The following is a 14,787-nucleotide window of genomic DNA, read 5'->3' on the forward strand; positions in this document are numbered from 1 at the left end:
AGAGAGAAATATAGGTCAGAAATCTGAGCCGGGGTAGTCTGCCCTTGAGATACCTGGTGGTAACTTCAAAAGACCTGACAAATTCTGCATTTCAGGGACTTCTACGAACAGAAATAAGGAGCAACATGCACATAAAGAAATCCAGAAGAAACTGTTTAATATGCACATGTTGGATTAAATCATTTGTTGTAAACAAAGATGACCCTGTCTCTACTGCCTGTATTCTGCAGTGAGCTAGCCAACACTGCTGGGAATTTGGATTAGCACGCATCAGTATGTTTCTTATATGCTTACTTTTATTCAAATTGCATTTTATTCTGTTACAATCTCATTCTCAAGGTCAGGATTTGGATGGAAAGACTATTGGGCTGTTGCTGTTAAAGAGAGAGCTCACTTTTTTTTGAGGAGGAAATAAATAGAAGCACAGCAGAGGGTTAATTTTAGGTGTCAGTCCTGCTACAGGCTGCCTAAGGGTAAATCTCTGTGGCTCCTTGGCTGGCAGAGGGTGCCAGACTGATGAGTGTGCCAGTTTGTCTATTCCTGCATCATAACTCTTGCATATTAAGGTGAAAAATAAATAGAGGTATGGGGAGGATTTGATGTTTTATTCCTCTGCTCTCTGCATGCAACTCAGGGTCGGATCCAGCCCCGAGTCCCCGGCAACTGGACTGCTGGGACTGAAGCTACCAAGGCACCTCGGGGTGAGCTCAGCTCAAGCAGCCTGGAGAAGGGATCTTGCCTGCAGGTGCAGAGTTGGTATGAGATAATTGTTTGCACTCTTTTCCCAGATTCGTTTTGCATTGTTAGGTGGGAAGCTGATAATAAAGGCTTGAGAAAATACTGCCAGGGGAAAAAGTCCCGTCAGACTGGAGGTCCCCAAACCTGCTGTTGCCATGGGTCTGAATAAAGACCACAGGCTTGAGGCTTATATGCACAACAGTGAACCAGAACAGCTGCTGAATCAACTGTTCCCCTGACAAATTACCCTGCCAGTCGAAGCTGGAGGTCACAAGGAAAAAGGAAATTGGAGCTCAGACTTTGGGAACAATGGGTTAGATCCTCCGCTGATATGGCTCCCTTCGGCTAAGGCAGAGGGATTATGCCACCTTCTCCCAAGCGAGGATAGATGGATCTGTGAGGGAGGCTGGGGAGGGAGGTCTGAAGGCCAGAGGTTGTGGTTTGGAGGGAAACCTGGAGAAGGGTGAATATTGCAGTGGGGGGAGGCAGAAGAGATACTGCTAATGGGGCTGTGCCAAACGAGCATTACCTCCCCAGCAGGTAAGTGTGCTGTGCTGAACAGCAGCCACTGGTCAACCTCTGATCCTCAGAATTAAATCAGAATGAATGCTCGCAGCTGGGCTAATGAGCTAGGCTTTTTTTATATAAAAGTATGAAAGCTACCGCATCTAGAAACAAAATCAGAACTATCATATACTGAGAATCCATTTACTGGACATTGGTCAAAATCAAACAGTGTATTTCTGTGATGATCACCTGTGTTTCGGGTTGTGTGATGTACCGGTTGTAAAACTGCTATCACACTCATCAGAGCAATACTGAATTAAGCATTTTTTAGAGCAGGTGCTCTCACATGAAGGTGTCACATTTTATTTCACTTGGCTCTTGGTCTTGGAAGGTCAGTGGCCCCTGGTACGGTGTGTGGATTTTGTGGACTGAGCAGAGGAATTATTTTGGTGAGCCTGAGTGTGCGTCTGAAAATAATGTGCTGTAGCCCAACCAGAGGCTCTGGGCCTGCCTGAAGAAAGTATTACATTAGAGTCTTTGGCCTTAGTTCTGCTAAATCGGGTCAGAAGGTCATAATGTGCACTTCTGGATTTAGCATTCATACATTTTCCATCGATATTTATGTACATCTTCCCTTTTCTTTGATCTGAAGGACACCCGTGGGTGCAGTTGAAAGCTGGTGCTTTTTTTAAACTATCCTTGCAATCCCTGCCCTAGAACTACCAAGAATTTTCTTGACTACCAAGTCATTTTCTTGCCTATTTTGGCATGGTATTGGCCTTTGCTTCTTGTCCTTTGAAGGCAGTTGACTGAGACGGTTTCTCTGCTTGAACATGTCCATGGAGCCAGCTGCATGGACAGCTCCAGTCTCAGGGAGCAGCCTCCTGTCCACCTCACCACTGAAACGCAGCATGACCTTTCACAGCCTCCTCTGCCAAGCAATCATATTTGTGCTGGTCCCTTGAGCAATTTCTTGAGAAAGGCTTCGTGGAGGTTTCACATGCGTAGCTGATGGCTCCAGCTGGATAAGGAGATTAGGGAGTGAGTTTGGCATAGAGATAACAACGTGTAAAAATGAAACAGGATGCCATAGAAATATTATATAAGATAATTCCTGTTATCGGCTGTAAAGAATGTTCTGCTTGCTTCTGATTGCTCATATCTTCTATTTTTATCGGTTTCCTTCTGCTTGTCTTTGTGCACGCTTCCCGGTGTAGCAGGTCTGACCCAACCAACTGCAAATAAAGATAACACTGATAACTATAAAGTGAGGAGGGAGGGGAATTCACTTCAGACTTGCACACTTGGGCTGCCTTTGGCTGTAAAGTATTTTCCAGATGGACCACTTAATACTAGGGGTTTGATCTCTTGTACCTGCAGCTCTAAGGATTTCTGCTGTGTGTAATGAAAAGCCAGCTGCTGCAGGTGCAAGTTCTCCATGAGATGGGAAATAAGAACCAGTGCCTGAAGCTCTCCAGGGAGGTGAGAGGGGAGGGAAGGTTTTGCAGTGAAGGCAAAGGATGAGCTCTCAGTTTGGGCTTCCTATGGGAAGGTTGTGCACGTCAGGCTACAGAGCGGCTACAGATCAGCGCAGGCTTGCTTCCCTGAGCTTTGTGCTGCCTGGATGTAAACCACTTCTAGTCACAGCTTAGAGCACATTGGTTTCAACCTCCGCGCTGCAGCCATGCTTTCTTACAGCTACAGCTGGCATCTGGCCATCTTAAAGCTGAGCTTGGGCCACCCATACGCTCTCTGTGTGAGCCCATGCAGGCACATATCCTCGGGTATCCCACCGCAGCAAATGACTGCATGCTGCCAGAGAAGCGTAGCTGCACCCTGCTCCACGCATGGCTGGGGAAGTCTTCTCCGGTAGAGGCATTACAGATGACGTTCCTGCAACAGCTTTACAGCCATGGCCCAAGGAGATATGCTTTAGGTTTGGGGGTCTGCAGCAGTCACAGAGTTGCCCAGAGCCTGGGCAATGCAGACAGGTTTCCGGGGCAGGCAGAAAAGGGGAGAAGAGGGAGACGTCATCTTCCCATGAGTTAGTGGCCACATAACGTAGTGAAAAACTGCCCTGGAGCTTCTTCCTCCAAGGTGCGAGGACTGACTTTCCCCTCCAAGAGGTATGACACAGAGTCTTGTCCTTGTTTGTGCTGTACCACAGTTATTCATAAATATTTTATTTGTGTGGCTTTGTACCACACAACTTTCATGTTAGTCTGCAGCTGTACAAAACAGAACGTCTCAAAACATATACAGGAGAGAGCCTGCTATGTTAGGCTTTGATTTTGCTCGAGACCTTTGCGCCTTACCGTCACATTGCTTTTAACAATGTAGGGCTTAAATTCAAAATGCCATTTCTGTGTAATGCTGGCATTTCTATGTAATGTGTTTTCTGTTATAAAAACCATAAGTAGCCAGAGAGCAATACCTATGCCTAGAGATATGCTCATTTAGGCCAACCGGCAGCAGGGCTACTGACTAGAATAAGCCACAGCTGATGAAGCCAGGTACTTCAGCTGTTGGGGACTGGAGAAAAATAAACCTGTGACAATCTCCCTGGCTATTCTATGTCTCCTGAGCAAAAGACTTGTAAAGTTTGGGCCAAAGAAAGTGCAACACTTGCCTAATGAGTTTAAGATTCTTCAAGCTCCCCAACAAGCAGGAAATCGGAAAACGTGAGCTCTGTGTGATGGTAATTTTATGACAGGTTTGTTGCTGGCTTTGGTCTATGGCAAAGATGACGAGCAAGTGAACTAATCACACATTTCTAGGCACTCCTTGGCCAGTGAATGCTCTTTCTCCTATTACATGAAGTCAGAAATGGGTCCCGTGTCAGCCGTCCTGCATGAGTCAGTGGTAATGACAGAGGAAGTGGGAGCTGTGTTTACAGGCCCTGGAGGATGCTCGGCAATGCGGGCTGCAGCTTGGCTCACACTTTACATCTCCAAAACTGCTATTACATAATCCAAAGCTATATAGAAAGGGATTTCAGAGCCTTTTTCAAGGAGTGCATGCAGAGAGACCTGGCTGACCTGAACCCTTAAGATCTCTTGATACGTACACCTACCTCTCCTGCGATCAGAACGATCCTTTCTAGACTTAAAAAATCTGCATCAACAGAGCATCCCATGAGGGCTAGCTACCCAACCAATGACTTGTGCAGAGCCACTGGGCTCCAGGTGGGCACAAGACCTTCCTCCCTTGCTGGGGGGACTACTACCACACAGCAATTTCTCCGCTTTTGCCAGGCCCACCATCATTTCTAGGGGGGTGCGACAAAACCCAGGTTCCCCTAGGGCAGGTGCTGCTGGGGCTGCAGTGGAAAGCTGTGTGCAACACATGCCCAAAGGCTGCAGCTGGGATCGCTGCATCGAACACCAGAGCCAAGCTTGCCTGGGGTATTGCAGACTCTGGGAGTTTACTTGAGGTGAGGAATTTGTTCCTGACATTTTAATATTTCTCCAGATCTAGGTGTACCGAGAGATATCCCAGCACCCAGGCTTGGCCCTGGTTAATAGGGTGTAGAAAGGGGACGGGTGAGTGGGTGCCCGTTGGGTAGTATCAGCACTCTTTCTGTGAGCTTGTGAAACAGGTTAGGAGAAAAAAACATCTGAGGCCACAAGCACAGTTTGTAATTCATATTTTATTGCGTTGTACAAGTGAAAAAATAGGGGAAAAAGGAGAACTACAGGACTGAAAGGTAATGTGAAAGCCCACAGTGGGAGTCCACAACTGCCACTGAAAGGTGATTTGTAGCCTGGTGGTACAGAACTGTTGTGACTAAGGCACAGTCATTCCCTTCTTTTTTAAACAAACAAAAAGGCAGAGCTGAAAAAAAAAAAGTGGAAGCCAACTAATGGTGACAATTACCCCTGTCACCAATAACTACACTGGACCTATTAAAATAAGGTGACCCGCAAGTGCCTAGACCCAAAATACCTGAAAACACCTGGGGTGGAGGGGGAGCTGCGAGAGGGAGCCCTTTTGACAAGCTTAATATTCAAAGGTTTTAATGTAATTAAAAGCCATTTTTGATGCAAGTTTAAACATTGTCAGCAATGCTTCTCAGGCCTGCCTCTGGAGAGCCAGCAAGCAAGAGCATTTGCACTGTCACAGGGGGAGGGAACTGCAAGTAATAAACAGACTGCATGGTGAGATCCCAAAAGAGCAGTGCCCAAGCTCAGAAGTCAACATCTTTCCAAAGCTTGGCTTTGGTTTACATTCGTCTAGAGGGAATAGTAACTTGGATAATTAAGCTAATGGAGATTTTCCAAGCTGTTCAAGACACTGAAAACATGTATCTTGTCCTCAGCTTAATGGTAGGCACCTTATAAATATCTTTTTTAAAAAATACCCGGCATTTTTAATTGTCCTGAGTATTCTGGGAACACAAACATGGCTAGAATATTACTTTAATGAAAGTGCAGTGCTAAAGAAGTACCTATGCATGGAAAAGGGATATGCTGTGACTGGTATCGCTTGCCCATCCAAATACTTGGGTAGCTATCTACCCTCGCCTTGCCTTTGAAGCGGCTGCTCTGCATGACTTTCTTTCAAGCCTCTCCCACTTCTCTTTCCTCTCCAATAGCTAAAAATGGGATGTGTATCTGCAGAGCAGAAATAACCGCCTCCCCCCCACCCTTCTGTCCAGACCATTGCTTCTTTGATCCCAAACAAAAAAACAGGCTTCAGGCTGGCGAGGTTGCTATTTTGAGTAACAGTATGTCCAGGGGAACAGTATTTCTCCCTTTTAACAGAGACAGATGATAGCTGCTGCCGCAGAAGCCGAGTTTGGCTGCCACCATAGCTCCGTGGCTCGGCAGGCCGTGTCTGCCGAAGGAGGGAGTAAGGAGGCCAAGGGCAGGAAAACTTTGCTGGCATGGACCTCGTGCTGGATACTGCAATGATAAACAGCTATACCGAGGGAGGCTGCTCTTGGGAGCTGGAGGAACTGCTCACGGGCTTTAAGTTAAGCACAGCCATAAGCTGTGTCAGTGATTAAATATAAGACACTTTGTGGAACAGCTCTTCACAGAGGGGAAATTCACTTTCCAGTCAAGGGCTTGCACTTAGGTTCTTGTGCAATAATTAAATGTGACTGGCACTTTCAAAACATTACACACTTGTATGGCATAGACCCCATGGGCTGCTGAATCTTTGAACAAGAGTGGACACTGCTGCCAGGATCAACCACCATCCATGAGAAGGAAAACCAAAAACCAAAAGTAGCCATCAACACCGGTCTGGGGTACCTGCTAGGAATTAGGGACAGTCACTAAAAAAATTTGCTCCAGAGTCTGCAATTTTCCACAGAAATGGTTTTCAGAAAAAAATGGAATATTTTTCTAAAATTTTATCTCAAAGAGGTGCATGATTCTCAAAGAAATAGCTAATCCACAACACCGTACAATTTATAAAATGATTATTCTATGCTGGACAAAAATGCAAATGAAATATTTTGGCTACTTTTTCTTGGAAGAAACTGGTCTTTCTTACTTGAAAATGATTGCCTAAACTACACTTGGCAGTTAACACCTCTAGCTTGCGTTTGATCCAGTTTGATTTTAATTACATGGACTACTGCAAGCGTTCACACAGGCAACACCAACATTTGCTTTTTTTGCTAGTTGAAGCTGACGAGTCCATGATACCCCCTCTGCGTGTCCCCCCTCCTCGACCTTACAGTGACTGCAGCAAGGTACTGGTGGCCAGGCACATTTGCAGCACCAGGGCCATCACAGACCCATCAGCTTCACCATCAGTTTACAGTTATTTAGCCCGACTGAGGCCAGTGCCTGCGGCTCTGCAGACGGGCAAGCAGCTAGCCTGGTTCATACCAGGTATCGGTCGGGTTGTCCCTGTGCAAAGTGCAATCCTTTCTCCCTTTTTGCTAGGAAGACTTCACCTCTGGAATCTGCATGCTTGGCTGCTCCACGGCCAGCTGGTTTTCAAAGACACAGCACAGCTTATAGTTTTCTATGATCTTGGCTTGAAAATACTCCCTGTCCTTCTTGTGCCAAATGTCCGTGGCAATGTAGGTGTTGTAGGGGTCGCGGGAGTCCTCCAGCCTCCTGGCGCGGATGTTGGTCAGCATGACTCCCACTGTGAAGAAGCCAAAGAGGCCGATCATCAGCAGCACGTAGATGATTTCCAGGTTGCTGCTGGCACTTCTGACCTGGGAAGGTGCAGAGCTATTTGTCTGCTCCAGGTAGTCTTGAAGCAGCTTGGAGAGGAGTGAATTCAGGGCTGTCTTGTTAGACAGCACCAACATCTTGTTTTTCTGTCCTTCGCACTTCTTTCTCCCTTAATTATAGGTTAGCTAGAAAAGAACAAAAATAAGGGGCATGCCATCAGATAACGATGCGATTCCTTCTGTCTCCCTTTACTGGCTCCCCTCCTCAGCCAGAAAGCTCCCTGGGGCCAGTGCAGAGGCAGGGTGGTCAGATGGGCCTGGAGGGACCTCTTCATCTCCTGTTTCCAAGCCAGGCTAGCTAGGCTGAGTCCATCCCCCATAAACGCCTGCCTTACAAAACCTCCTCAGTCATCACACACAGCCTGTCGCAGTGCACAGCTGCCCCGGCTGTTGGCCACTCACCCAGATACCTCACCCAGGCCTCCTGTGCTGCTATTTAAAGTCGATGACTTCCCTCCTGAGCCCCCACAGGCATGAGGTGTGTCTCACTCCCACTCTACAGCAGCTGCTTCTGGATTTGAAGATTGTGATCATGGCTTCCCTTGGTCTTCTCTCCTCTACTCGCAGCTTCAGGATTGAATTTGGAAGCAAAACTTCTGTAGCTGATGTGCAGTGAGTGGAAATCACTCAGTACCTGCAGCAAGCTCCTCCTGTCCACCCCTGTTAAGGAGTTTTGCTTTTCTTCTGCAGCCCTCATGATGATATACACCATGCAAAAACGAGCAACCAAATCTCTGACAGAAATGTATCCCACACTAATCTGATGCAACTTCCCAATGGGCATTTGCCCAGGGAGTGGACACAGAGGGAAATCTATAGTAACTGCCTACCCAGCAGTGGAAAGGAAAAGCATCTCCCTTAATCCTCCCTCCTATAGGCTAGCAGTCGTTCCCCAGGTAGTTCATTGCTTTCCCCTCCAAAGTAAATTGCTATGCAACCAGTGTTTTATTGTCTGGAGGACAATATTGTCGGAGGACAATTGTCTGGTTGTCTGGAGGACTTCCACTGGCATCACTGCAGGTCAGGAATAGGACAGGCGATGGTAACACCAGGAAGCACCTGGAAGTCCAAAGCCTCCTAGCCACGGCCCTCTGCATTGACAGTCTTACACAAGAAGCTAAAGGGTCCTTTTCCCCTTTCCAATGTCAGCTGTAAATCAGTTAATAAAAGCAATCCTATCAGCACTCAAGTCCCAAAGGGCTCAGCAGCCAGGTAACATGACTGACAATCTCACTACAATTCCTAATTTAAATGTCTCTAGAAGATTACAGCAACACTCTCCCTCTGGTTTTGCCCTTAGCACTTCTGAATGAGGTACTTTTATTCAAGGTCATTTCTGTGACAGCAATCTTGTAATCACATAAGATGGCTGTCAGTGCTTTCTACAGTTTTAAATCTGTGAGAGCAGGCCAGCATGTTAGCAAAAGCTTCTCCAGCATACTTACATTTTGTTGTTTTGGGTTTTTTTAAGTGGTACTAAATTATAATCATTTATAATACATCAAGACTGAAATGAACCCTCGGGCAGAAAGCCACCAAAATGCCTAGGCAGCAATTACACCCCTCCATGAGGGCGACATTAATGACGCATAGATGTTGTGCAGGACCTCTGCATGGGAGGGAATTTAGCTGTGCACACAGCCTCCAGCTGCTTGTAATGACACTGCAGTAGATGAGATCTGGAGGCTTCTTTGAATTGTCTGCGCCTTGCTATGGCATAAATGCTGTAAAAGGAGATGCTGAGACAGAGGAAGTGAGAAGAGGACACTGATCTTATGACCTGCCATCCCTCATATGAAGAGCAGTTATTTACTCGTCGTGTTCTGTGCTAGCAGGTGCTGTTGGCAGCCGAATGAAATACACACTTAATCTGGACATGAATATGATCAAACATACTCACCTAAATTAATTGTTAATGCAACTGCATGTACTGATTTTTAGTCTGAACCCTTTTGCTAGACCTCCCAGCTGTGCAGTCATGGGTTCCGTGCCGAGTCTCACTGAAAGTCAGACACTCAGCCCAGGATGATAAATTCTGTGGAGAAAGCCCTGTTCTCCTTATCACACAAGCCTGGGGGACACGAGTGGCACCAGCCCACACCAGATGACACCAGACTGCTTCCCCTGGATAGTGGGTGACCACTGGGAGCCCAGGTCAGGCTCCTGTGGGCTCAGACTCACCCTGCTCCAAGCAAGCAGTTCCTGCGATGAGGTGCCTCACCAGCAGGAAAAATGAGCACACATGAGAGTATGCCTCCATAGAGCCAAGCCTGGGGGTGGCAGAGGGAGACAAAAATTGCTGGTACAAAACAATATTCTGATCCAATTTATTTCTTCAGTTCCATGACTCAAAGCTACAGGAAGTAACGTCTTGGCAGCTTGGGCTTAATAGTTAAAATGTATTCACATTTCACAGCTGTTTTCAGATCCTTTAGAAAGGAAAGGAAGAGAAAAGGAAGTTTAAACCTTTATCTGAGATTACTCCTCCTAAGCGTGTAGAACGTGTCGACGCTGTAAAATGTAAAACTGCTGACAAATCATTGCAATAACTTTAAGACAAAACAAAGAAGAATTCCACTGGATCTCTCAACTTTTTCTGGAAAGAGAGGCAATAATTTCTCATAATAATTATCGGTAGCACTGAAGACACTTCAGGTGCTGATGAATTGACATTTTGAGCCTGGATATCCTCAGCTACCTCCATATATTTTTTGAGAGGTTTCTGAGGGTTGCAAGGTATTGCCCACTTCTGGGTTGCTTGTACACTGGCTGGGCTGGAAGCCAGCAGGGAGCTGAGCAGCCCCATCTCTGTAACCACAGCAGATGGCAGTAACAGGAGAGGTTAAGGGAGGGAGGGGGCACGCTCCTGTTTCCCAGGAAATCTCCTCCTGAAATCTCAACAAGCCTAAGGGCCTCACCCACCACTGTACAAGCCCTCTGGAACTCCACTGAAATCCATACTGGGACCAGTTTAGAGCTGTGAGTACACGGGACTGGGAAGAGCCACCTGTGTCATTGGCCGACTCCACGACAGATGGTCACATCTCAGTGTCCCAAAAGCTCTCTGTTTTGGCCATAACCAGACTGGCTTTCTGCTCCCCACTCATCTCCCCAGAGGACTGCTGATGGGCTACAAATTGTGATCAGTCCCCTCGTGGGGGTCCCCTGAGGAGCTCTGAGTAAAATCATGCCCAGCCCAAACCCAGCATCCTAGTTTACCCAGGTTGCATCCTGGTAAGCCGGGACCTCACCTGGGGTGGTGGTTCCCAACCCACACCATCCCACAGGAGGTTTCAGTGCAGGCCAGGGGATCACCCCTCCTGCCTCTCTTGGGAGGGGCAAGCACCAAGCGGTGAACTGCCCAAGTTAAAAATCACCTGGGGCAAAACTGAACATCTCAGAAAATTTTTCACTGGCCAGTGATTCAGAGGGAATTCCCTAAGGTTGGCAGCAGCCTGGACCGCATCCGGCTCTCAAATGCATTGGTGCTTCTCCATCCGATACCCTGAATACGGGTGACGGATCTCCAAAGCAAAAACAACGGGCTCAGTGCAGGTTGCTTTCCAACACACGGGTTTCCCAGCAGCACCGGTGTACTGCTGGCATTGCCCAAACTCATCTTCCATCAGGTGTCAACAATGACCTGAACCACTGCCCGACTGGCCATGGTCCATGGTGCCGAGCAGCACCACTGGAGCTGGCCCTCTCTTAATGAGCCTTGTCCCTTTCCTCACTGTCACCTGCCGCTTGCCCTCTCCTTCTCATGCCATGGATTTCTTGTGAGAGGCGGAGAGGGACGTCCCCTGAGTGATATCATGGAGACTGTGGGTTTAGGATGGCAGGCCAGATGCCACAGGCAGGTTTCTGGAGTTGAGGAAGGGACAAAAGCATGACTCTAGGAAACACATCTACACCATAAATGTCTCTGTGTGGTCAGATGGGTATGGCCTACAGTTTCTACTGTCAGCGGAGGGAGGAAAAGCATTTGAAGGCAGCTTAACCACCTCTTCCAAAGCATTTTACAATACTGCTTATAAATGAACAGGTTCTTAGCAGGTGTAAAACCATGCATTCGATATAACTGCAGTGAAGATCTGAGGATCCTAGACAGCATTTTCTTTCTCTGTCTGCTGGCTCTTATCGCTTGGGATGCCTTTAACCTGGACACTGCTCAATGTAAAAGTTTCCCCAGAGATGTACTTACACAGGTGAGCTGTTCCTTGCCGTGGTGACACTCCACTGGTGAGGAAAAAAACGAACCAAACCCACTGTTCCTTTCCCTCATACACCCCAAAGGCCCCTGTGTAGAGAAGAATGAGTCCTCCTTTGCTTATTTCCAAGCCCACCAGAGTCTGTTCACACTGCTCAATCCCTCAACAGCTCCCACCATCCCCATAGGAGTACTTGCTGCTCCCCCAAATCTCTGTGGCTTGGGCAAGAGCCCTGGGGTGTAGCTGAGGGGAGACCTCCTGGGGATGGAAAGCAGCTCTCTAGAAGAAAAAGTGAAAAGAAAACCCTCTGGCAGCCACTTTGTTCATGGTGGTATCTTCCCTCTGGGATGGAAGGAAAACTGGCCCGGCACTGACCCTGACAGCCGCCTCCTGAAGGAAAGGGTTGAGGGGTCTCTGGCAGAGGGCATCTGTCAAGATTGCATTTTAACAGTTAACAGGGGAAATTAGGGAAGAAAGCTTTAAGCCACCAAGTCCCCTTGGCTGCACGTGATGGAGGGCTGTGACGGCCAAACTCAGGGAAGACCCAGTTGCTCCTGGAGCTATGAAGCAGAACACACTGTGGGACTGGAGGATGCAGATGGCATGGGCAAGTGTGGATAGGCTCCACGTGCATCGTGCCTATCTGCCATCTCAGAAACCATCCCTGAGGGTGGCTGCGGCCATAACTCTCCAGTATGACCATGCTATGACAGACCTACTCCTAATCTCAGTCTCTTGCACATCCAAATGCTTACAGCTATGGAGTGCTAGATCTGCAAAATGCAAGTCCGTGAGACTGCCTGCATGATGCAGAATCTGACCCTGGCTGGGTTTGAGGAGAGGCCAGGCTGAGCTGTTGGAGAGCACGCTGTGCCTTTCTGTGTGCTGAGGCAGTCGCACCCACCGCTGCTGGGGAGGTAGGACCACGCGGGAGGTATCACTACAGAGCTGTAAGTTGGCATTTGAGTTCAACTAGAGCAATTTGCAGCTGCAGAGCATCTGGCATTTAATATAATTTCTGTCTACATTATAAATGTCAGAACTGACTTACACCTGGCTGGTTCCCAACAAAGGCAAAGCAGAATGGGTCGGTCTGCTCAAAAGCAGGCTGGAGGCTGCTCTGTGAGCCTGGATGCTGCTGCCAATGAAATGCACCCAACCCAGCTGGAGCCGCCAGCTTCAGCAGGGTCCTCTCTGCCCCTGTCTGAGTTGGGCTTATTTCCAACAGCTGAGCTTCGGTGAAGCACATGCTATGAGATGTTGGGTCCCAGTCGACTGCTGGGGTTTAAAAAGAAAAGAGGCAATTTTCTGTCATGTAATGTACCTAGAGGATGTGATACTGGGCTTTGGAGCTCAATGGGAATTTTGTCCTCGAGCATTAGTTGGGCAAACTGATTTGCTTTGGCTGGCTGTACTTTTCTTCCCTGCTGAGGGTAAAATGTGATATTTATCATATAAACAGAGGTAGATGTTAAATGACAGATGCTCGTCTCCTAATACAATTTTCTCACCTCTCACAAATCAAAGGACCTACATTCTAATTTATACTAAGCAAACACCTCCAACAATCTCTCTTTCATATTGTTGCCAAAAGCATCGCTAACTGAGCACCAGAAACTGAGGGAGTCTAGAGGAATATGTACCTTTAGAAAATACAGTACTCTAGCAACTTCTCGTGAACAGATGACGCACAAAAAAAGCCTGTGTTACGCTAGTAGCAAAAGTTAGCACAGCACGTTGCCCACCTCCCCACATTTTCTGCCAATGACATGCTTCTCCACCACCATAAAGTAATGGATCTACTGACCTCCCTGGCTCATTTCCCTGGCTGTTCGTTGCAGGGATGAGTAGGTCGGACAACTTTCTGGAGGCCAGAGCATTGCACAAGATAGACCTGTTTCCTCCCGCCAGCTCCTGGAAATTTTGCAACGGTGCAGCATCCAGGACGCCGCAATCCTATCGGAGATGGGACAACAGCACAGCCCAGAAGCAAGCAGGGTTGTAGGGATAGATTTCCAGTTATACACAAGATGCACACACCTTCCGCAGTCCCCACCTTTCTCTAGCAAATCTGTAGCCTCTCACAACCAGTCCTAGGGCCATCCATCTGTACCCGCCTAAGCAACACTTCAGGTCTTTGTGCCGCTTTAAAAAGCAACACTCATGCAGCGGGGTACACTAATTTCTTCCGAAAAGCACCAGTTTCATCAGATCGCAAGACAGAAATTTAGTCCTCTTACACACACTGGGTATGTATCACACTATTTTGAAGCGGAAAACCCAGCAACCCTCCCCCCCTCAACATGCAACCAAGTTTATCCTCCCAGATGCAGCTGTCTTGGGCTTGCACCCAGCCCAAAAGAGCAGGCAAACACTGGCACGGCTGTAACAGCAAACAAAACCTGGCAGGCAGAGTCCCAGCTCCCTCTTCTCCTCCATCAGTTCAGCTCTGCGGCTCGGCAGCTCTGCGGCTCTTGCAGCCTCCCAGTTCTCCACCAGCCCCTGCTCTCGTCCCCAGCCCCTCCGCGCTGAGTGTCGGTACAGACCTGGCAGCAAAGCACGGCTGGGTGCAGGGCTCCAGCCCCTCCTGGGGAAAGAGAATTAGGGAGATGTGAGCCCTAGAAAGCCCCCGGGGTAATACCCCTGGGGTGTGAGCGGGCTGAGGCTGGCTCCTGGCTCCTGCAGGGACAGCAGCCTGGCTGTCACTGTCCCCCGTCCCTGGGATCAGAGCATAAGGTAAGAGGCAAACAGGAAAACACCCAGACTCACCGGGCTGGGGGAGGGCAGGAGCCCGTGGCGTGGGTGCTGTCAGCCGGCCTCCCGCCGCCGGCTGCAGGTGCCGGCTCCAGCCCTGGGCACACACAGGTGGGAGGTGCCGAGGGGCACGGGGGCAGCTCCCACGCTGGCACCCGTGGGTGCCACAGGCCCCGGCACCGCCGGGCGGCAAGGGGAGCGGGAGGAGGATGCCGGGGCGTCGGGGCATTGCCGGTCCCTCTGCCCTCGCACCCTGACGCTCGCCTCCCCGCTGCCCTGCACGCTCGCACGCACAAACTCACGGTGCCCCGCGTGTCCTTGGGTCGAGACAAGGAAGCAAAGCTGCGCGGGTAGGCACGTGGGAAGACGTTTTTGGAA

At 48.7% G+C, this 14,787-nt stretch overlaps 1 protein-coding gene across 4 annotated transcripts; it reads right to left on the reverse strand.

Annotated features, from left to right (window-relative positions):
- Positions 1–4,884: 4,884 nt before the first annotated feature.
- Positions 4,885–14,580, reverse strand: KCNE1 (potassium voltage-gated channel subfamily E regulatory subunit 1). 4 transcript variants are annotated; one of them, XM_049835294.1, is made up of 3 exons: positions 14,425–14,580; positions 14,202–14,242; positions 4,885–7,570 (listed from the first exon to the last, which is right to left on the reverse strand). In XM_049835294.1, exon 3 carries the CDS (start codon positions 7,520–7,522, stop codon positions 7,142–7,144), a length of 381 nt encoding a protein of 126 aa, XP_049691251.1. In that variant the 5' UTR covers positions 7,523–7,570; positions 14,202–14,242; positions 14,425–14,580; the 3' UTR covers positions 4,885–7,141. The 4 variants fall into 4 exon arrangements, with proteins under 4 accessions (XP_049691251.1, XP_049691252.1, XP_049691253.1 ...); XM_049835295.1 differs by lacking the exon at positions 14,202–14,242; XM_049835296.1 differs by lacking the exons at positions 14,202–14,242; positions 14,425–14,580 and adding an exon at positions 14,058–14,183.
- Between the last annotated feature and the right edge of the window lie 207 nt (positions 14,581–14,787).

The sequence above is a fragment of the Accipiter gentilis genome, chromosome 32 (assembly GCF_929443795.1).
Source record: "Accipiter gentilis chromosome 32, bAccGen1.1, whole genome shotgun sequence".
NCBI lineage: Eukaryota > Metazoa > Chordata > Aves > Accipitriformes > Accipitridae > Astur > Astur gentilis.